General features: G+C 40.3%; 1 protein-coding gene across 5 annotated transcripts in view; it reads right to left on the bottom strand.

Moving 5' to 3' along the window:
* The window catches only part of prom1a (prominin 1a), a 191,928-nt gene that overhangs the window by 29,023 nt on the left and 138,995 nt on the right, over positions 1–23,910 (bottom strand). For all 5 annotated transcript variants that reach the window (XM_060926840.1, XM_060926841.1, XM_060926842.1 and 2 more), the window contains 4 exons: positions 21,159–21,230; positions 14,186–14,278; positions 2,396–2,449; positions 5–85 (listed from right to left, as the gene is read on the bottom strand). In XM_060926840.1, coding sequence (XP_060782823.1) covers positions 5–85; positions 2,396–2,449; positions 14,186–14,278; positions 21,159–21,230 — 300 coding nt within the window. The remainder of the gene's footprint in view (positions 1–4; positions 86–2,395; positions 2,450–14,185; positions 14,279–21,158; positions 21,231–23,910) is intronic.

The following is a 23,910-nucleotide window of genomic DNA, read 5'->3' as shown; positions in this document are numbered from 1 at the left end:
TCACCTGATTGACAGTCGAAGTTGCGTTATGCGAGATGAGATACTGCGCCGCATCGACGGCCTGAATTATTTCCGACACTTTGTTCTGAAAAATAAAATGTCGGGAGTTAAATCATAAAAATCGCAATCACATATTAAAACCTTACCAAAATAAAATGAGACATAAAACTACAATATACAATACAAGTCAAAAGTTTGCACACCCTTACTCATTCATTTCTGTATTTGGACTGTTTTTTACAGAACAATACTGAAGACATGAAAAGTATGAAATAACGTATAGAACATATTTAACAGCTATTCCACGAAATCTGGTCGTACATGAGCTGATAGCCGACGAGGCACGTAGCTCCGAGCTGTCTATAAGCCATGTACGAGTGGAATAACTGTTTTATTCTATCCACATTCAGTGGATTTTGAGAAACGGAGCATTTTTATTTTCATTTTTTGCAAAGTTGATGAATGAAAACTTTCTACAAAACGTCCGACAAAATCATTTCTGCTTAGAATGTCAACAAACTGGCGAAATGACAGGAGTAATTTGTGGAAAATGCTACAATAATAATAATTCTGGAAAAATAAAAGGTACGTTCTTACGATTAAATACTTTTATTCCATATTTTGTTGCTTTTTTTGGGGGTTTTGTTTTCGAGTCGAGTTTTTATTTCATCCTCGGTTGGTTCAGCAACACGTTCTGCCATTTTGTTTTTCTCTACTCACGGTATATGAGCCGATAGCTTAGTAGTAGAGTAGCCAATCAGGGCGCGTGATTGCTCATATCCAGTGAACATGGATAGAATAAATGGGATTATGTAGTAAACGTTAACAAAAAAAAAAAAAACGAGTGCTCTGAGAGCACAATATCCCCCGCTACAATATATTGCAATATTATGGAATCAATTTTGTGCCACAATGTTCATACAATACTTTTGAAATATCAAACAAAAACGACAAATCAAAATACAAAAAAAGAAAAAAGTGTCAATTTTTTTAGACTGGCAAACAAATTATTCGTGTAATCGTGCAAAATATCAGTCTATTACTCTTCAGAAACCTTTTATTTTTGTTCCGCGTCTTTCTCAGTTTTGTTTGACGTAATTTATTTTGGTCGCGATTCCAGCTTTCTCGTTTGCGCTCCCTGACTTTTTGCTTGCAGTTTTGGCACAAACTTCCTGTGTGGGTGGGCTGTCCAGGAATGCATTCCCATTGGCTAACTTGCGTTTGACTGACAGCTACACTCAGCCATTTCCCCGGAAGCTGTTGCGGTCACTGTTTGACGAGTGACCGATCCATTGACGGTAAACAAGGATCGACTGGACTTCAGTGGTGACTATGATATTGAATTAATTCAACAAAGTGTAAATTCAGTATCATAGTCGCCACTGAAGTCCACTCGATCCTTGTGTACCGTCAATGGATCGGTCACTCGTCAAACAGTCCGCCAGAATCCAAGTAGGAAATGGCTGAGCGCAGCTGTCAGTCAAACACAAGTTAGCCAATGGGAATGCATTCCTGGACAGCCCACCCACACGTCAAGTTTGTGCCAAAACTGCAAGCAAAAAGTCAGGGAGCGCAAACGAGAGAGCTGGAATCGCAACCAAAATAAATTACGTCAAACAAAACTGAGAAAGACACGGAACAAAAATAAAAGGTTTCTGAAGAGTAATAGACTGATATTTTGCACGATTACACGAATAATTTGTTTGCCAGTCTAAAAAAATTGACTTTTTTTGTTTTTTTGTATTTTGATTTGTCGTTTTTGTTTGATATTTCAAAAGTATTGTATGAACATTTTGGCACAAAATTGATTCCATACAATATACGTATTACTGTCCTATAACAAAGCCTTTTGCCAAGTTTCATGGAATTCCTCCAAAAATTGTAAGAGGAGTTGATTTCAGAAGGTGAGAACCTTTTCCGGGATGGACGGACAGACAGACGGACTTTGCCATGACACAATCCCCCTTTGGGCCTTGTGGCCAGCGGGGGATAAAAACCCTCGATATTTTAGATTCTTCAAAGTATCCAGCGTTTATCTTGACGATGCTTTGTACACTATTGGCATTATCTTAACCAACTTCATGAGGTAGTTACCTGGAGTGCTTTTCAAATAACAGGCGTGCCTCGTCAAAAGTTAATTAATGGACGAGTTTCTTGCCTTCTTAATGCGTTTGAGATCAAACAGTAAATAGTAAATAATAAATATAGATACAATAAATAGCCCTATTCAACACCACAACTGTAGTAATCCATATTATGTCAAGAACCGCTCGACTAAATAAAGAGAAACGACATTCATCATTACTTTAAGACATGAAGTGACTTTTAATTCATAAAAATAAAGAAACAACACTGAATTAGGAGGCGTGTCCAAACTTTTGACCGGATCACTTACTGGTAGATCTGAGGCGGTCATCTCCAGAAACCTGATGCTCTGGTTCAGCGTGCTCTTTAAGGAAACACAGAAATGTCATTAATTAATCCGACACTAAGCATCCGAGTGGGACAGGAGTGATTACACGACCAAATAACAATCATATACTGATGCCAGTGTTGTACTAATTAAGAAGGCAGCATTAAAAATGAAAGGCATTTCAACAATATACTTCAATAAAATCAGTTTCAACAAACAAGCATCGTGCAGAAATGTGTGCATATCAAATTTGTACATTTCGATCATTTAAAAAAAATAAATCACCGTGGAATAAAACACTGTGGCGCATGCTGTTATAGAAAAATAATCAACAGTGGAGTGGAGTGGTAAAGTGGTGTCACAATTACTTCCCTACTGTTGATGATTTTCCTATAAACGGCATTTCGTTTTTATCCGCGTATACTTACAGTGCATTTAATGTTATGGAGGAGTATCGCAAATCTTAAATCTTTCATTATAGCGGCTTTTAAATGGTCATTTCCTTTCATACTTTCTCTTGGAATCAATAAGACAAACATTTTCTTTGCGAAGTAACACAACTTTGAACCTGTTTATTATTAGGCTGAGATTATGTGGAGCTTCTGCCATGCAAGTCCTTGCAAATTTATGGTTACTATCGAAATGATAACGTATTAGAACACATGCATCAGAGGTGGACAAAGTACCCAACTTCATTACGTAAGTCAAAATACACATCCCGCTGGTCAAATGTTACTCAGATACAAGTGAAAGTTGTCCAGTCAATTTTTTACTTAAGTTAAAGTACTCGTTTTTAAAAATACTTAAGTATTAAAAGTACATTTTCCATCAACGCATCACTGTATTATTGCCACAACGCTTACAAACCTAATGACGTTACCAAAGACAGAAATGTGAATTCAGAAAATGAACGCATGCTGTGCCATCATGGTGGTTTAACGTTAAGCTACGGTAGCTAGTCAGTCAAGCGCCACCTGACATGCTAGCAAACTTTTTCAAACTCGAAATCATATTGGGTAGCTAACGCTACTAGAAAAGAAAGATTTCTACATTCCGTTTATTTGGCAAGATTATGCTCAAACACATTTCTGAAAGGACTTCAGATAAGTTAGCGTTATTCATGTTAGCGTAACTCCGTTTTTACATGCTAACTAAGAGTGTCCAGGTTAACTAGCTATGTGTTAACGTTAGCCGTGGACAAGGCGATGGCAACTTGGCGGGCAAATCCATAGAAAGTCATTTGACTAACCAGACTGCATAGCTACATTTGCAACGTTATTGCAAGATCTAAAACTTCGTTGCAAGCTTTCTCTTGGAATAAAACGTTTATATACCTCAATATGCTTCCGCAGGTTGGGCGGCGAGTTTTTGTAGGCCGTGATGTGGTTTGTTTTCGGCAAACAAAGCAAACATTTCAAACGAAACGAATTTTTAACCCTTTCAGAAAACTGAAACATGGGTTCTAGGTCTGGCCATGAGTGTGTGTGCATTCTCCAGAAGAACCGCCTCGTTCCATTCTGCCATCAACTGATCGTGTTAAATAATGCTGCTGAGAAATCTTTGAACTTGATTTTATAGTCTATGGATGTGACGTGACCCTAGTGATTACTGATCGGCTGTCTCAGTGTCACCTGCGAAAAAACCATCACGTTTTAGAAAAGAAAAGAAAAAACATCCACTTTCAAAGCTGCTTCACAGTAATGAGGACCTTGATAGAAATGTAGTGGAGTGAAAAGTACGATATTTGCCTTTCAAATGTAGTGAAGTTAAAGTCATAAGTTTCTAAAAAAAAAAATAATAATACTCAAGTAAAGTACAGATACTCAAAAAGTGTACTTAAGTACAGTACTCAATTAAATGTACTTCGTTACTGTCCACCTCTGACATGCATTAATGCAAACGTGATTCGTTATAGCCGGCGATACTTGTCAGAAATGCTGATATAGAAAATTAATCAACACATTCTGACCAATCAGAATTGAGTATTTACTAATCACTGTTTATAATGTATTTGAGTATAAATTACACGGCTGATTATAGAAAATTATGCCGATTGGTCAAGAAATTCCGGACTAATTAACAATTATTCGCCGAAGGTGAAGTGAATATCGGTGAATAATAACTGAGACAAAGTTGAGGTTATTATTCACTGAGCTCCGAGGCAGATAATTGTTTTAATATAAATACACAGGTGATTATTTTAAAAACTGTATTAAAAAATAATTAGTTTCTGGGGAAACCGTGGCCTAATGGTTACATAAGCATCTTTGGGACCAAAAGGTTGTCGGTTCAATTCCCTAGACCAGCAGAAATGGCTGAAGTGCCCTTGAGCAAGGCACCTAACCCCCACCTGCTCCCCCGGGTATGTTGTACATCGCTCTGGATAAGAGTGTCTGCTAAATCCCTGTAATGTAATATAATATTTCAATCTTCAAAAGCTGCATGCAAATGTAATAATGGTGCGGTGCAGACTTGTCTACACCGAGTCACGTGAAATCCTTTGTTTTGAAATCGATAAAATAAATCGCAATCCCACCTTACCTTTGAATAGTTTTAGACCAAACTTCGTATGTCTATGAAGGTTCTCAGTCATCCAGGTCATCGTAAACCGTAGGTGTTAAAGAAGGGAACTGGACTTGTTTGAACTTCTTGAAGACGTTTCGCTTTTCATCCGAAAGGCTTCTTCAGTTCTGCCTGATTAGTGGGGAGTTCCAGGTATCCTTGATTTTTAAGTGACGTCAAAGCAAAAATAGGGGTGTCGTGGCTCAGGTGGCTAAGGCGCCATACCATAAATCCGGGGACCCGGGTTCGATTCCGACCCGAGGTCATTTCCCGATCCCTCCCCGTCTCTCTCTCCCACTCATTTCCTGTCCTGTCTCTACACTGTCCTATCCAATAAAGGCGAAAAAATCTAAAAAAAAAAAAAAGCAAAAATAGAAACCCAGATGTCGGCCATGTTGGTGGAGATACAAATGCGGAGTCAAGCGACATTCCATACAAAACATAGGTCACGCGTGCCGTGCACAACTCTCTTTGTTTTTCCACTGCGTTAAGCGTTCTTTTAGCTCTGCCATATCTTTGTGCTGTATATGGTTGTGTTCACAACAGTACTTGTGACCGTGGCACGTTCCGATTTTTTAGAATTCCGCCCGTGATTCGGAAAGAGGGCGAGGAAACTCTGAGACTTAGTACGGAGAAGAGACGAGCACGGCTGAACAACATCGGCAGGGCTGATCTAACAGAGGCTAAAACCAAGACAGCTCGCGTTTGCAGCCATCATTTTATCTCAGGTGAGATTCAAAAGCTTTCTCGATAATATCATGGAAGAATTTTATTTCGAGTTGCTAGAATTTTGTATAAAATGAACGTTCTCTTGTCGTGGTTCACTCGGGCGTTGTTATAATTTTAACATGTGTATTACCATTTCGCTTCTAGGAGCGCCAGCAAAATTATACGATAGAAACAATCCAGACTGGGCACCCACTCAGAACATGGGCTATGTTTCATCCGAGGTCGGACTTGATTCTTCGGCAGCTAAACCAGATAGAACGCGATATCTGGGTACGTGATGGTCAATAGAAGCGTCTTATCTTCAGAAAAGTCTAACTTTTTAAAATAATATGGGTCAAAACCACACATATCTGGGTCTGTTTCAGAAACTGGGCACTGTGGGGGTACCCCACTAAATATACTCACAGTCAATAAACTATACGGTTTTGAATGGTGATGTTGGTTTTAATTTGAAATAAAATGATGAAAGAAATAATACAGATAAAACTAAATCTTTGATGTGAATACTCTATTCAGAATTTGGCAAAAATTCTGCAAATTTGTGGAAAAATGGCGGCTTGATCTGGGACATGATAAACGGTTGACTACATCGCATTCCCTTAAAAAGGTTGGAGTCCACTGAAAAGTCTACAGTTATCACTAATTGTATTTTAAGTTGTAACTTTATCCACCTAAGGATTGGTGCGCTCACAGAATAATCATAACCGTAATAAAACATCATGCAAAATATTTGATCACCGTCGTAACTCCATTTTCCGCAGACCCCAAACCAATACGATCGTGTGTTTTGATCTAAACGGAAAGCCTCAGGGTCGAGGTCACTACCTCACCAAAAGTAGTAACTTAAAATCACTACGCCATATAAACATTTAGTTATAAATCTGCGATTTTGTTTTTTAAAATGAAAGCTGAAAGTTCGGTATAGAATATGTTTCTTACAGAATATGTTACGATGGTAGCTGGTCTTGTATGAATTTCTGAGCTATAAAATGAGTTGTGGTCTATTTTTTACCGTAGCGTGTTATTTGTGTGCGGGGAAGGACACGCATTAACAATTTGCATGTGTCGAATGGAATTTTCCACTCCAACAGTTAGGAGTTGATCGTGCTTCCATTTGCGGCCTCTCTGTTACGCGGGTGATCTGTTCGGACGTTATCACTGAAAAGGTGAGTTTTGACAGTTTTATTTTGTTTTAGTCTTGCAGTATAAGGCAATAGAATGTGTCTTTTTCATCTTACTTTCATATTTCGTAGTGTTTGCGTATTGTTGGCCAATATTTTGCAACCATGGTCAATTTAGATCAAACTTTTGATAGAATCTACGGCCAGTCATTTTGCCCCACTCCCGCCTCGCGCTCCGTCCGGTGCGGTAGTGATGTCCTGTTGCTCGCGCACCGCAGCAGAGACCCGCGCGACCTTCAGCCGGTTCTTTTACCAGCGCTGTTCTTCAGCCGGTTCTTTTACCAGCGCTGTTATTCTCATCTTTCCGGTGTGTTCTTGATTTTTCCATTGTGTCCTATTTCGCCATATTAAATACCCGAAATGTATCATCATATTCATATTTAAGTGAATAATCAATTCAGTCATCATAACTTGCCATTTTTAACCCAAGCAATCAAAAAGAGGAAATTTATTCAATATTTTCACTCATCTGTGAAGGAGGGGCTTTAATTCTTCATGATGTCGTTATTTTATATGGAAATCAATTTTACAAAAGCATTTGAATTGTAATAAAAAAAAAATTGTCCACAGGGGATAAAGCAAGATACTATCTTTATTCTTATTAAACATGACAAAAGAAACATTGAGTGTTAGGTAAATGCAAAAAAAAAAAAAAAGTAGAAAATTTATTTTTTGACCATAATGTCCCAAATGAGAGACCAGTTTCTGAGACGGACCCATATATCTTCTCTTTGTATCGAATCTTCGCTCGATTGTTCAAATCGTGGTAATACTGAGAAAATTCAGCACTGTTTACAGACACGCTTTCAGAGGCTGCCGTCCTAGTTGCTTTGTATATCCACCATCATGACGTATAGCACATTTTGATCACGTGGTTGCAAGTCATCTATTTATCCTCTAGTGGACCAAAAGCAAACTTAAGGAGAGTCGTTGAGGTCACGTGGGTCGTTGACACTCTCAGTCATGCTGTAGGTGTTGGGGTCACTGGAGGCCAGGTGTGAATGATGTTAGCAGCCTAGAGCAGTGATTCCCAACCACTGTGCCGCGACACATTAGTGTGCTGTGAGAGATCATCAGGCGTACCATGGGAAATTATCCAATTTCACTTAATTGTTCTGAAAATTATTTATTTACTGCAAATAATTTGTCTTCGTTCGTCTATGCCAGCGACGTATAGTGACAGACAGAACAATTAAATACTCTTCCAATAGACGGCAGCAGGTAGCTAATTAACCTGTGTATCTACCTGTTGCCATTCAAACAATAGAATTAATAATGCTTCGGGTGTGACAACGGTGATAGCGATGGATAAATATTTGAAAAGAAAAAGTACACAATCAAAACTGGGTCCTGGAGAAAATTCTGACCCAGATGAAGGCCCTAGTATGAGTAGAGGTCAGAAGAATGCAAAAAAGGTGATTTTCCACAACCTATCTATGCGAGCTGGGCTTTTCAAGCATGACTGCTATAAAAACTAAAAAAGGAGAGTGACTCAGAGCTGTTGAAGATCTTCGTGTGTGTCTTTCTTCAATTCCTGCGAGTATATCAGCTTTGTGTTCCACTAAACAGGCCCAGGTTTCACACTGAGTAAGTAAATTGTGAGTAAGTTGAGACTAGATGATCATTGTATTTCATGATACATACTTTGTGACATTTTTGTTTGGTGGTGTGTCATGGGATTTTTCGAATGTAAAATATGTGCTGTGGCTCAAGAAAGGCTGGGAAACACTGGCCTAGAGAGTCGTTAGGGTGATCTGAGTCGTTGGCTCTCTCTGACATCATGTGAGCCATTGAAACTCCACCAAACTTCATAGCATCTTTAGTGCTTTTAGGAATAGCATTTTGTTTCATCATTTGTGATTCTTCCTGACTTACGGTGATGAAGCGATTGGACGCCATTTTACCGAGTTTCTCGAGGTGATTATCGAGAAATAGTATAAATACGCAGGTGATTACAGGAAATTGCGCCAATTGGTCGAGAAATTTGGACTATTTTTCGATAATCACCTGGAGCGGCTCGGCAAAATGGCGGCCAATCGCTTCGTCACCGCAAGTCAGGAAGAATCACAAATGATGAAAGAAAATGCTGTTCCTAAAAGCACTAAAGATGCTACGAAGTTTGGTCTAAAACTATTCAAAGGTAAGGTGGAATTGTGATTTATTTGATCGATTTCAAAACAAATCATTATTTTGTGACTCGGCGGAGACAAGTGGCAAGTCTGCGCTGTGCCTTTATCATATTTGCATGCCACTTTTGAAGTATGAAATAATTTTTTTTAAATAATAAATCACCTGCGTATTTATACTAAAACTATTATCCACCTCAGGCTCGGTGAATATCCGTGAATCATAACCTCAACTTCATCTCAGTTATTCTTCACCGATATTCACTTCACCTTCAGTGAATAATTATTAATTACTAAATAACTGAAAGTATACATCGTTCTATCTGGTGTATTTTCCATGACGCTCTTCTGGTGAATGGAATTCTGGGAAAACTTTGCTTGGTCTTTTTGCCTGATCACAGGCACACATCCATTTTTATGCCTTTACGGTCATTTCGACAGTAACATGCTTGAGATTATTATATGCATGCTCAAAAAAACAGGACATGCATGACAGGATATGGAGGAGTGACATACAGTACAGCATGATAATGGACCTTTGAACGAAAAGGACGAACATGCGGACTATAAACATGCTGTCAAACTTTACGTCATGCTAATTCAGAGAGCCTGATAAACAAACACTCTGGTAATAAAACAAAAGTACAAAAGTAAAAGTGTATTAACTGTGGTTATCATCTAAGCAGCAAGGTTTTGACAACAAATTTGCATAAATGCATGGAATGTGTGTGTTTAACATGGTCGAGCTTACCCTTGCGCTCACATATTTCTTGAAGTTGTAATATTAGGAAAAGATTGACAGAGAAATAGGTAAGAGAGATACCGTAGCAACACTAAGGCCTTGTTTACACTTGGTTTTGGAAAACCGTATCACGCCTAGGTCACGTTTCCTGTTATGTCCTTGTCGGGGATGTGTTAGCTTTTACGAAAGATACGAAGTCAAACACGTCCCAGACCACCTCGGCATCTCGAGTGCGTCCTGGTGGTCGTTTACGCTTGTATTCAGCGCTGTCCACTTGTGAGCCGATCGGCCGAGACGCATTTTAAAAACCAAGTGTAAACAAGATCCCAGTGACAACAAGATCAACTTTGAGCTACTGCTCACTTACGTATCCCCTGCTCTCGCTTATATCAGAATACAAGCAATCGAACGAATAGGACACTTATGAATGTTGACTTCAAAAAAATAATTAACCCTGAAACAAGTAAGTAAAGAGCAGTGTCTCTCCCCAGGGATTTCAAACAGCATCCTGGTAAACTCATCTTGAAATAGCATTTTGCTTCTTGAAATAGCGCCAAAATCCACCCTATATGTTTCGTAAATACATTCAGTCGATAAACAGGAAGTCGATGTGCGACAGACCTGAAAATGGTATACACAGTATAGAACCCCGATTCCAAAAAAGTTGGGACAAAGTACAAATTGTAAATGAAAACGGAATGCAATGATGTGGAAGTTTCAAAATTCCATATTTTATTCAGAATAGAACATAGATGACATATCAAAATGTTTAAACTGAGAAAATGTATCATTTGAAGAGAAAAATTAGGTGATTTTAAATTTCATGACAACACATCTCAAAAAAGTTGAGACAAGGCCATGTTTACCACTGTGAGACATCCCCTTTTCTCTTTACAACAGTCTGTAAACGTCTGGGGACTGAGGAGACAAGTTGCTCAAGTTTAGGGATAGGAATGTTAACCCATTCTTGTCTAATGCAGGATTCTAGTTGCTCAACTGTCTTAGGTCTTTTTTGATATACCTTTCAGCATTGATGGTGTCTTTCCAGATGTGTAAGCTGCCCATGCCACACGCACTAATGCAACCCCATACCATCAGAGATGCAGGCTTCTGAACTGAGCACTGATAACAACTTGGGTCGTCCTTCTCCTCTTTAGTCCGAATGACACGGTGTCCCTGATTTCCATAAAGAACTTCACATTTTGATTCATCTGACCACAGAACAGTTTTCCACTTTGCCACAGTCCATTTTAAATGAGCCTTGGCCCAGAGAAGACGTCTGCGCTTCTGGATCATGTTTAGATACGGCGGCTTCTTTGAACTATAGAGTTTTAGCTGGCAACGGCGGATGGCACGGTGAATTGTGTTCACAGATAATGTTCTCTGGAAATATTCCTGAGCCCATTTTGTGATTTCCAATACAGAAGCATGCCTGTATGTGATGCAGTGCCGTCTAAGGGCCCGAAGATCACGGGCACCCAGTATGGTTTTCCGGCCTTGACCCTTACGCACAGATTCTTTCAGATTCTCTGAATCTTTTGATGATATTATGCACTGTAGATGATGATATGTTCAAACTCTTTGCAATTTTACACTGTTGAACTCCTTTCTGATATTGCTCCACTATATGTCGGCGCAGAATTAGGGGGATTGGTGATCCTCTTCCCATCTTTACTTCTGAGAGCCGCTGCCACTCCAAGATGCTCTTTTTATACCCAGTCATGTTAATGACCTATTGCCAATTGACCTAATGAGTTGCAATTTGGTCCTCCAGCTGTTCCTTTTTTGTACCTTTAACTTTTCCAGCCTCTTATTGCCCCTGTCCCAACTTTTTTGAGATGTGCTGCTGTCATGAAATTTCAAATGAGCCAATATTTGGCATGAAATTTCAAAATGTCTCACTTTCGACATTTGATATGTTGTCTATGTTCTATTGTGAATACAATATCAGTTTTTGAGATTTGTAAATTATTGCATTCCATTTTTATTTACAATTTGTACTTTGTCCCAGCTTTTTTTGGAAATGGGGTTGTAGAACCCCAAGCTGAAGCTCGGTACCAAATATCAAGCAGTTGTGATTTATAGTTGCTGAGAAAAGTGTTAGGAAAATTTTGTAAATCCACGCTATACGTTTCGTAAATACAGTCAGTCGGTAAACAGGAAGTCGATGTGCGACGGACCTGAAAACGGTATACACGGTATAGAACCCCAAGCTGAATTTTGGTACCAAGTATCAAGTGGCTATGATTTGTGGTTGCTGAGAAAAAGGGTGTTTTGGACAGACAGAGGTAAACCAGTATACCCCCCCCTTCGGTGCGGGGGTATAAAAACAAGAGTCATCATGAGATGACATATCCCCCGGCCCCCCACATTAAACGCCACTCCAAATTTTCCTAAGTTGAATTGGTTGCCATGGAAATACGGAAAACCCAAAATGTCAAAAGGCACAGCTCCTCTAGTCTCTTAACATAACTGCGAGGTTTTGTGAAAAAAAAATTCCTAATAGTTTTTGACTTATGCTCAGGCAACTAAAATGTGTACAGACAGACAGACGGACGGAGTGGTAGCTACAGTACATCTCCCCGCATTATATGCCGGGGGGATAAAAAAAAATGCTACATAAAAGTGTTACAAATACAGTGGCACTTGAAAGTTTGTGAACCCTTTAGAATTTTCTATATTTCTGCATAAATATGACCTAAAACATCATCAGATTTTCACACAAGTCCTAAAAGTAGATAAATAGAACCCAGTTAAACAAATGAGACACAAATATTACACTTGGTCATTTATTTATTGAGGAAAATGATCTAATATTACATATCTGTGAGTGGCAAAAGTATGTGAACCTTTGCTTTCGGTATCTGGTGTGACCCCCTTGTGCAGCAATAACTGCAACTAAACGTTTGCGGTAACTGTTGATCAGTCCTGCACACCGGCTTGGAGGAATTTTAGCCCATTCCTCCGTACAGAACAGCTTCAACTCTGGGATGTTGGTGGGTTTCCTCACATGAACTGCTCGCTTCAGGTCCTTCCACAACATTTCCATTGGATTAAGGTCAGGACTTTGACTTGGCCATTCCAAAACATTAACTTTATTCTTCTTTAACCGTTCTTTGGTAGAACGACTTGTGTGTTTAGGGTTGTTGTCTTGCTGCATGACCCACCTTCTCTTGAGATTCAGTTCATTGACAGATGTCCTGACATTTTCCTTTTGAATTCGCTGGTATAATTCAGAATTCATTGTTCCATCAATGATGGCAAGCCGTCCTGGCCCAGATGCAGCAAAACAGGCCCAAACCATGATACTACCACCACCATGTTTCACAGATGAGATAAGGTTCTTATGCTGGAGTCAAGTGTTTTCCTTTCTCCAAACATAATGCTTCTCATTTAAACCAAAAAGTTCTATTTTGGTCTCATCTGTCCACAAAACATTTTTCCAATAGCCTTCTGGCTTGTCCACGTGATCTTTAGCAAACTGGAGATGAGCAGCAATGTTCTTTTTGGAGAGTAGTGGCTCTCTCCTTGCAACCCTGCCATGCACACCATTGTTGTTCAGTGTTCTCCTGATGGTGGACTCATGAACATTAACATTAGCCAATGTCAGAGAGGCCTTCAGTTGCTTAGAAGTTACCCTGGGGTCATTTGTGACCTCGCCAACTATTACACGCCTTGCTCTTGGAGTGATCTTTGTTGGTCGCCCACTCCTGGGGAGGGTAACAATGGTCTTGAATTTCCTCCATTTGTATACAATCTGTCTGACTGTGGATTGGTGGAGTCCAAACTCTTTAGAGATGGTTTTGTATCCTTTTCCAGCCTGATGAGCATCAACAACGCTTTTTCTGAGATCCTCAGAAATCTACTTTGTTCGTGCCATGATACACTTCCACAAACATGTGTTGTGAAGATCAGACTTTGATAGATCCCTGTTCTTTAAATAAAACAGTGTGCCCACTCACACCTGATTGAAAACACCTGACTCTAATTTCACCTTCAAATTAACTGCTAATCCTAGAGGTTCACATATTTTTGCCACTCACAGATATGTCATATTGGATCATTTCCCTCAATAAATAAATGACCGAGTATAATATTTTTGTCTCATTTGTTTAACTGGCTTCTCTTTATCTACTTTTAGGACTTGTGTGAAAATCTGATGATGCTTTAGGTCACATTTATGCAGAAATATAGAAAATTCTAAAGGGTTCACAAACTTTCAAGCCCCACTGTATTTATAAGCTATGGACGTGACTGCCAGGTGTCCACAAACTTTTAGTCATATCGTCTGCAGTATTTATAACACTGAAGCTGCTACATTTTAAGGTTTAGAAGCACGTGTTCTCCAGTACTGCTCTTGTATAACGCGACTGAACATCCAGTATTAAATAAAACTACGGAAGAGTTAGTGGAAGAAAGAGGACATGATTACCATGGACTGCTGAAGAGGGACGACCTGCTTGGTGTAGATTTCCCGCAGTGTGTTAACGTGCTCCTTGAGTGAAGACTGTACAGGTCCTTTAGGCTGAGAAAAAAAAAAATACAGACACAAACCATAAGCTTACTAAAGGACGAACAAGTTCACATTTTTAGTGACTATATATGTATTTAGGGTTTGCTGATTTGATTTCTCCAGCACCTTCAATGTGTCCAATTTTTACCTCCATCAACTGTATTGGAGGAGGTTATGTTTTCTTCTCCGTTTATTTGTCTCTTCCCATCATAACTCGAAAAGTAGTAAATAGATTTGGATGAAATTTTGAGGGAAGGTGAGCCATGGGCCAAGGAATAAATAATTGATTTTATTCTATCCAAATTTGCTGGATATGAGCAATCGCATGCTCTGATTGGCTACTCTACTACAAGGATATCAGCTCATAGATCGTGAGTAGAGAAAAACAAAATGGCGGCGCGTGTTGCTGAACCAACCGAGGACGAAATAAAAACTCGATTTGAAAACAAAAGAAAATATGGAATGAAAGTATTTGATGGTAAATACATATTTTTATTTTAAAATTTTCAAGACTTATTATTATTAGAACATTTTCCACAAATTGTTACTGTCATTTCGCCGGTTTGTTTACATTCTAAGCGGAAATTATTTTGTCGGATGTTTCGTATAAAGTTTTTATTTATCGAATTTGCAAAAAATAAAAGTAAAAATGCTCCGTTTCTGAAAATCCAGTGAAATGTGGACAGAATAAAATAAACGGTTATTCCACTCAATCTCGCCGTACAGGGCTTATAACCAGCTATCAGCTCATGTACGACTCGATTTTATGGAATAACTTAAAAACTATGATGCAAATTCAGATATATACGTGGATGCAGGATTTTTTTTTTTTTTGCTTGTTCCCAATGTAAAAGTCAAAAAGTAGTGAACGGATTTGGATTAAATTTGGTGGACAGTTTTAATATTATCCGAGGTTCAAGCGATTTGATTTTGATGTTGATAATGTGTGGCTTGTTGGAGGTATGGCTCTACCGAGTTAAGTTTATTCGTATAGCGCTTTTAATAACAGACATTGTCGCAAAGCAGCTTTACAGAATTTTAATGACTTTAAACACGAGGTAATTTTATCCCTAATCTATCCCTGATGAGCAAACCTGTGGTGACGGTGACAAGGAAAAACTCCCTCAGACGACATCAGAATCAGACACAATCTCAGTGTTTAAGTCTAGGCTGAAAACATATCTGTTTAGTCAAGCCTTTTGTTAATGGTGTTTATGAGGTAAAGGAGGAGATCTGGAGGGTCCTCAGACAGAGTGTTTTGGTAAACTGGGATGTATGGATGCTGTCAGTCCCCCACTCGCTTGCTCACTCGAGTTTGTTGACGGTGTAGTGGCTGCTGCTTTATGTCCTGGGGCTCCCTCATGCCTGTGTTACCTTCTGGCTCTCCCCTTTTAGTTATGCTGTCATAGTTAGTTGCCGGAGTCCTTGCTTGTGCTCAGTGCAATATGCATGTTCCTACTTATTGAGGTGACATTGGGCATACCGAACAACCTGTGTTTTCTCCCTCTTCCCCCCCAAATCTGTCCCTCTGAGTTACATGTCGGTCCTGGGATCGAGATGCTGAACCTCTTCTGCTCCTCAGACCTGCCTGATCCATCCTGGTGCCCTGTGTCTGGTTGGAGTCTCATCGCATCGCTCCTGTGGAGGACGGCCCCATGTGGACAGTTGGAGGTCGCTCCTGGAGGACACTCTGGACTCTTGCAGTGGTGCTTTTGTGGCTGGGGACTGCAGTTGACTTGCTGACTTTGGGACTGCGGTTGTCGTGAACGGGTTTCCGTCGGTGGGGGTTTATAGCATCAACGAAGCTGACTTTATGTTAAAACTGTTAATGTTATAGTCATGTTGTCTGTTGTTGCCCAAATGAGGATGGGTTCCCTTTTGAGTCTGGTTCCTCTCGAGGTTTCTTCCTCATGTCGTCTGAGGGAGTTTTTCCTTGCCACCGTCGCCACAGGCTTGCTCATTGGGGATAGATTAGGGATAAAATTAGCTCATATTTTAAGTCGTTCAAATTCTGTAAAGCTACTTTGCGACAATGTTTATTGTTAAAAGCACTATACAAATAAACTTGACTTGACGACATGAAGAAACCTCAAGGAACCAGACTCAAAAGGGAACCCATCCTCATTTGGGTGATAACAGACAACGTGATAACATTTTTAACATGAAGTCCAAAAAGTTTTAGGCTGTCGTGAGACAGGTTAGTTTTACCCTACTGATGATGTGTTGTTGCAATAGTAATCCTGCTCAGTACAAGAGGAACCGCAGGCTCAGACATTTGGTGCGTGTGCTTGGCTGAGGAGTCACTGGTGCGAAGACACCATCTGTGGGATTATGACTGAACGCCTCCAAGTCAGAATCCCGCCTAGACATAACGATACTGCAGCGCCGCGGATCTTCGGTTGATCTGGTGTAGCTGGAGGGGAGGGGGGCCTGCCCCCCACCCTCCCTGGCAAAGCAGAGCCATCTGTGAATGTGCCCAGATGAACGCCGCACCCTTTCCAATCTCGCACCGCAAGTTTGTGCTGAACCTGGTGCTAAATGACCGAGTGCCCTTTTAGTCTTAACAAGAAGACATGGTCATCACTATCCCCTGCCACGAGCATTTTATGAAAACCTCTTAACACTTACGCCCTTATAAGCCCATGGCTTTAATATTGACTTATGATGCCGTAAGTGCTAGGACACGTTCATAAAACGCTACCCAGCTTTTTTTCAGTAATATGAGCACGCAAAGTTTCATTGATGTAGCTTATGTAGTTTCTGAGGAAACTTCTTCAGATTGAAACGGACAGAAAGATGGACTCCATTCCTATATCCCCCGGTGCACTTTGTGGCGGGGGATAATAATGTACAACACTGTCCAGGAAAGGAACAGATTTTGCAACATCGGTTCGAATCCTGGCGTCAACGCATTTCTGAGCGGGCTATTTTTTCTATTCATGTACCGTAGCTTCCATCTCCCAATCAGATAAAGGCTGAGCTCAGACCTGCACAGGTCTCTGGTTCAATCTGTTGTGTTTTGCACTCTATCCACAACCTACTCCCAGCATGTTTTCAAAATTTATTTCACGACAACTTTCAACTTCATAAATACAATACAAGGGGAGTTAAATCATCTCCACCCCAGCTTTCCTAGGGCAACTTTTTCAAAAATTTTCAGTTCGATTCCTTCCTGTTCAAACCGATTACCAGTTCATACTGGAAATTCCACCAGTATAAAATCATTTAAGAAATTAACCATTCTCTTCTTGCTGGACTAATTAAGAAATACATCATCATAACTGCTCTCACTATCATATTCTCTGTATTGGTACATTGTCACGTTTCTTGTTATACTTCCAACACCTTAGTTTTTTGTTTTTATTTAGCTTTTGTATGTCAAAGTCCCTTCCCACGCCATCTGGCGCATAGGGCGGCGCCGATCTCCGTTTCCGTAGCCCTCGGCCTCTCGCCTATTACATAACTAGGGTTACAGCTGGGGGGCTAGTCCTCTGGTAACCAGAAGAGTTTGACTTCCCACTCGCATCTGTATTGCAGCCTGCCTTACCAGACGGCAGTAGGTACCATTTTTATGATTTATGACCCGACCGTGAGTAGAACTCACGATCTCCCGCTCGAGAGGTGGACACGCTAACCACCAGGCCAACTATGTTGGATATTTTTGGATAGCAGGGTCACTTGACGAGCCCTTATGGGTTTTATTGGCTCCTTCTGAAGCAAATTTGATAGAAAATGAGGCCAAATTAGAATTAGAAGAGAATAATTACAATGAAATTATGACAGAATTACGGAAGCCGCGAGAGGCCCTTCATATAATCTTTTTTTATTCACCTTGTTATCCCGAGATAACGACATAATTAATTCAGGATCTCGAGAAAACAACACAACTAATTCGAGATCTTGAGAAAACAAAACCGTTATTCCGTGATCTCGAGAAAACAAAAGAATTATTTCATGATCTCGAGTAAACAGCTGAGAAATGGTTCATTCAGGTGCGCCAAGAGACTTGTGATATGCTGACTTTGGGGCTATTTCTCATTCTGTATAGACGCAACTTTGGTCATTAGAATGTCTGGAATAATCGATCACCTAATAAGGCAACATTTTGATCAGGGGTTGACACAGGGAGAATATTGCCTTATTAGGTGATCGATTATTCCAGACATTCTAATGACCAAAGTTGCGTCTATACAGAATGAGAAATAGCCCCAAAGTCAGCATATCACGAGTCTCTTGGCGCACCTGAATGAACCATTTCTCAGCTGTTTACTCGAGATCATGAAATAATTGTTTTGTTTTCTCGAGATCTCGAAATAACGGTTTTGTTTTCTCGAGATCTCAAATTAGTTGTGTTGTTTTCTTGAGATCCTGAATTAATTATGTCATTATCTCGGAACAACGGTTTTGTTTTCTCGAGATCTCGAATTAGTTGTGTTGTTTTCTCGTCATCTCGGGATAACAAGGTGAATTAAAAAAAAAGGACTATATGAAGGGCCTCTCTCGGCTTCCGTACAGAATGAAAGAAATTAAACATCACATTTGAAACGCTGATAAGTTTGGGCCTTCTCTGAAGGAAAAAAAAAAGCTTTATTTCCAGTGTGAAGAACAGATCAGGTTAAGTGCGAATATCCAGTACGGCAGGAACACTTGTCTCGTCGAGATGCTGGAACACGCTTTTATTTTTAAACTTTGGCAACAGGAATAACGATAAAGGCAGAATGATGCCGTGTGAATTCACATGTAGACAGAAAAACAGTAAGCAGGGTACATGTAGTACTTTTGGCCTCAGGATGTGCCCTCTCAGCACCGCCTCCGAGTGTGTGTGTGTATTATATATAATAATGAATATATACAGCGGGGCAAAAAAGTATTTAGTCAGTCACCAATTGTGCAAGTTATCCCACTTAAGAAGATGAGAGAGGGCTGTAATTTTCATCATAGGTATACCTCAACTATGAGAGACAAAATGAGAAAAAAAATCCAGAAAATCACATTATCTGATTTTTAAATAATTTATTTGCAAATTATGGTGGAAAATAAGTATTTGGTCAATAACAAAAGCTCATCTCAATACTTTGTTATATACCCTTTGTTGGCAATGACAGAGGTCAAACGTTTTCTGTAAGTCTTCACAAGGTTTTCACACACTGTTGCTGGTATTTTGGCCCATTCCTCCATGCAGATCTCCTCTAGAGCAGTGATGTCTTGGGGCTGTCGCTGGGCAACACGGACTTTCAACTCCCTCCAAAGATTTTCTATGGGGTTGAGATCTGGAGACTGGCTAGGCCACTCCAGGACCTTGAAATGCTTCTTATGAAACCACTCCTTCGTTGCCCGGGCGGTGTGTTTGGGATCATTGTCATGCTGAAAGACCCAGCCACGTTTCATCTTCAATGCCCTTGCCGATGGAAGGAGGTTTTCACTCAAAATCTCACGATACATGGCCCCATTCATTCTTTCCTTTACACGGATCAGTCATCCTGGTCCCTTTGCAGAAAAACAGCCCCAAAGCATGATGTTTCCACCCCCATGCTTCACAGTAGGTATGGTGTTCTTTGGATGCAACTCAGCATTCTTTCTCCTCCAAACATAACAAGTTGAGTTTTTACCAAAAAGTTCTATTTTGGTTTCATCTGACCATATGACATTCTCCCAATCCTCTTCTGGATCATCCAAATGCTCTCTAGCAAACTTCAGACGGGCCTGGACATGTACTGGCTTAAGCAGGGGGACACGTCTGGCACTGCAGGATTTGAGTCCCTGGCGGCGTAGTGTGTTACTGATGGTAGCCTTTGTTACTTTGGTCCCAGCTCTATGCAGGTCATTCACTAGGTCCCCCCGTGTGGTTCTGGGATTTTTGCTCACCGTTCTTGTGATCATTTTGACCCCACGGGGTGAGATCTTGCGTGGAGCCCCAGATTGAGGGAGATTATCAGTGGTCTTGTATGTCTTCCATTTTCTAATAATTGCTCCCACAGTTGATTTCTTCACACCAAGCTGCTTACCTATTGCAGATTCAGTCTTCCCAGCCTGGTGCAGGTCTACAATTTTGTTTCTGGTGTCCTTTGACAGCTCTTTGGTCTTGGCCATAGTGGAGTTTGGAGTGTGACTGTTTGAGGTTGTGGACAGGTGTCTTTTATACTGATAACGAGTTCAAACAGGTGCCATTAATACAGGTAACGAGTGGAGGACAGAGGAGCCTCTTAAAGAAGTTGTTACAGGTCTGTGAGAGCCAGAAATGTTGCTTGCTTGTAGGTGACCAAATACTTATTTTACCGAGGAATTTACCAATTAATTCATTAAAAATCCTACAATGTGATTTCCTGGATTCTTTCCCCCCATTCTGTCTCTCATAGTTGAAGTGTACCTATGATGAAAATTACAGGCCTCTCTCATCTTTTTAAGTGGGAGAACTTGCACAATTGGTGGCTGACTAAATACTTTTTTGCCCCACTGTATATGATGCATCATGTACATTACAGTTCTACACATTAAAACCTGGACTGTGTTACAAAGCTTGGCTATGTGGAGCACAGGAACACACAGTGCCTGCGAAGCGTAAATTACACCTCAGTTTTCATCATTACTGTGAGAGTCTTGTAGAATGAATGGGAGGCTTGTGCCCACGTTTACACACTAAATGCAATACTGATGTAAAAAAAAACAACCCCCCCCCAGCTGTGTACATTAAATACAGAATTGAGGTGTGAAACGTCACCCGTCAGCGAATCCAAACCGAGAGATGGCTGTTGGACCGGAGGTATAAATAAACGTAGTTTACTCAACTGAACCGACTGCGCATTACAGGACACCCTGTACCATATCACTTCTATAAGCTGATTTGGGTTTAATGAGACGTTCTTCGGAGAGGGAAAACGTATTCGGAACCCACCAGTTGGTCAGCTTGAGCATCCAGGTCATTGGCGAACAGCAGCAAGTCGACACGGGTCACTCCTTTATTGAGCTGCAAACAGAGGAAACGAAAGAAGGAAATCTTAGTCGCAATTACAATCTCGTGACATCTTAGGCAGGAAGGGGTTCTTGAACTTTTCCTTCCTCTTTATGAAAACGGCACATTTACAGTATATTTCATTGACGTATTACAAAAAATAATAAATAAAAACGCAGTACTGTGCAGAAGTCTTAGGCACCGTATTTTTTTTTTCCATACAAACTTTGTTATAGGTTTCTATTTGATGACTTCTACGGTACATTATCGAGTCAAAACATTACGAAAACATTTTAGCGTTCCAAACGTTCGTTTTTGTTTTTTTGTTTTCTTTTTCCCAGCACAAAATTAAATGTTACAGAAACAAAAAAAGTTTGTATCCGAGCCTCATATTCCTTAAGCGAGCACTTTCTTTTCAGATTAAAAAAAAAAAAAACAACATAATGAAGGCTACTGGGTTTTGGTGCAAAATGAAGAAGCGAGTGTGACGGTCAAAGTGTCCAGAAGAACTGCGGCTGGTTCTGGAAGATGCTCAGTAAAACCTACAGCTCATTTCCGCATAAAACTGCACTCATTGGACCTGAGAGTACTATTTTTTTTAACAGCAAAAAGTCGTGTCTGGCTAAATATTGACCTTGTTTCATTTATTATGGCTTCCTGCTTACAGTAATTTTTTTCCCATGTTGAAACATTACATTTCATTATTTTTAAGCCATTTTTGGTCTACAGCATTTCTTTCCATGTGCCAAAGACTTCTGCACGCTACTGCATTTGCCATTAGCTTTATTTAATGGAAGGATCGGTTCTATTATATCTACCGTACATTAGGGTGCATCAGTTGCCCCCTAAAAATGAAAAGTTCCTCCGATCATGATGCATTTTTATAACACACTGGGTGAAATATTTTGACAAAATTCAAAAGTTTAATGGTGGCACCAGGAGCTCAAAGTTATGGAAAAAGCTGCTATTTTATGACTTTTATGACAAAATTTCGATCACTTTTCATGAAACATTATGGCACCTTATAGAGTATACCAAATATCTTAGCCCATGTTTACATTAGACCGTATCAGCGGATCATCAGATTAACGTTTTTAAAACGATTAGTGTGCACACAGCAACACCAATACACGATTCGCGTGCACACAACAATACCAATACGCGGATACGCTTGGCTCCGCAGGCATCCTGCGCTCCAAATCACTCCACCCTGAACAGCGAGTGCCCTCTGGAGGGTGCGCACTCCGGCCCTGCGCAGCTCACAGAGCGCGCGAGTGAAGCACACTAGCAGTGTTTTCGGGACTGAGCCGCTGTGTATGTGATCCCAGCGCACATCACTTAACACTTGCAAGTGGAAGGATGGCAAGCCTAAAGACAATCATAACTACACAATGGGCAGTATTTGCATCAGTATTTGCAGTATTTTCATACTTTTATACTCTTTAATGAAAGGTGATACAAGGCGGAAGTCCGCGCCGTTTTTCAGCAGTCGCGTCACATGACCAACGCCAGCGAATCAGGAAGGTGGATGTCACAGTGACGTTGTCCAATGAGGACGCCAGCTAGAGCTCAGCACAGCGTATTCGCGTATCTCAATGTTTACACAGCACCGGACCAGATACGATCTAGATTGAATACGTGGACGCTGGCGGATTCCCGTTTCCCGGCGTTTCCAGGCGGTTTAATGTAAACGGACAGTGCATCCGCGAAGAAAACGAGACAGATACGGTCTAATGTAAACGTAGCCTTAGATCGGGGTGGGCAATTATTTTTTCCATGGGGCCACATGAGAAACAGAAAATTTTGTGGAGGGCCGGACCAAAAGGCTGAACTAAATTCTGCATAATATTAATTGTATTTCTTTATATAAAGCAGTAAATAACATTGTTTTTACAAGCTGCTAAGACTGGTAAGAGTATGGAAAAAACGAGGTTGCCTTACAAAAAATGTCATTTATTCAATCAAATTTCCCAAAACAATGGTTAACAAAATGTGAACGTTTGTACCTTTTTTTTTTTAGTCACATTCACCCCAAAACACAATAAAGACATCACAATATTGTCTTTCTACTCCAAATATCAAGCAAGATACATCATATTATAATAATGATGCCCGCATTTGTCGTCTAATCACCTCATTTGGTGTTTTCAGTTTTTTATTTGTTCAGTGAGAGAAATCTAGTCTCTGTTGGTCTTTAACGAGTGCATCAAAGTCAGGTTGAATGTCTGAGGTGGAGATGCGAAGCACAGCTGACAGATGATCATCAGTCGATTCGGTGTAGGGATCAGACCTACAGATCGGCTCGGGCTCCGGCGCCTGCTGGTGACGTCACACTGTGTGATTGGCTGGACCGTTTGAAGGATGACGTACAAGTTTGTGGTTGGTCTGGACAAATTACAGAAGTCGTTATCGCGGGATTAGGTTTCGTGGGATTTCATGTCATGTTCATGTCGCGCGCATTGCGTTTTTGTTGAACACAACTTCAAAATAAAAGCAATGCATATTCAGTTCATGCATGAGGTAAAATTAGAAAATACGTTTATTTTGTAATTTCTAATAAACCTTACGCGGGCCGGTCAGAATGAACCAAAGGGCCGGATGCGGCCCGTGGGCCGTAAAATGCCCAGGCCTGTCTTAGATACACATTTTTAGTACATATTCTAAATATACTATCAAGCACAGTTTGAGTTTTAGC

The sequence above is a fragment of the Neoarius graeffei genome, chromosome 8 (assembly GCF_027579695.1).
Source record: "Neoarius graeffei isolate fNeoGra1 chromosome 8, fNeoGra1.pri, whole genome shotgun sequence".
NCBI lineage: Eukaryota > Metazoa > Chordata > Actinopteri > Siluriformes > Ariidae > Neoarius > Neoarius graeffei.
This window is presented reverse-complemented; position numbering and strand designations above follow the sequence as displayed.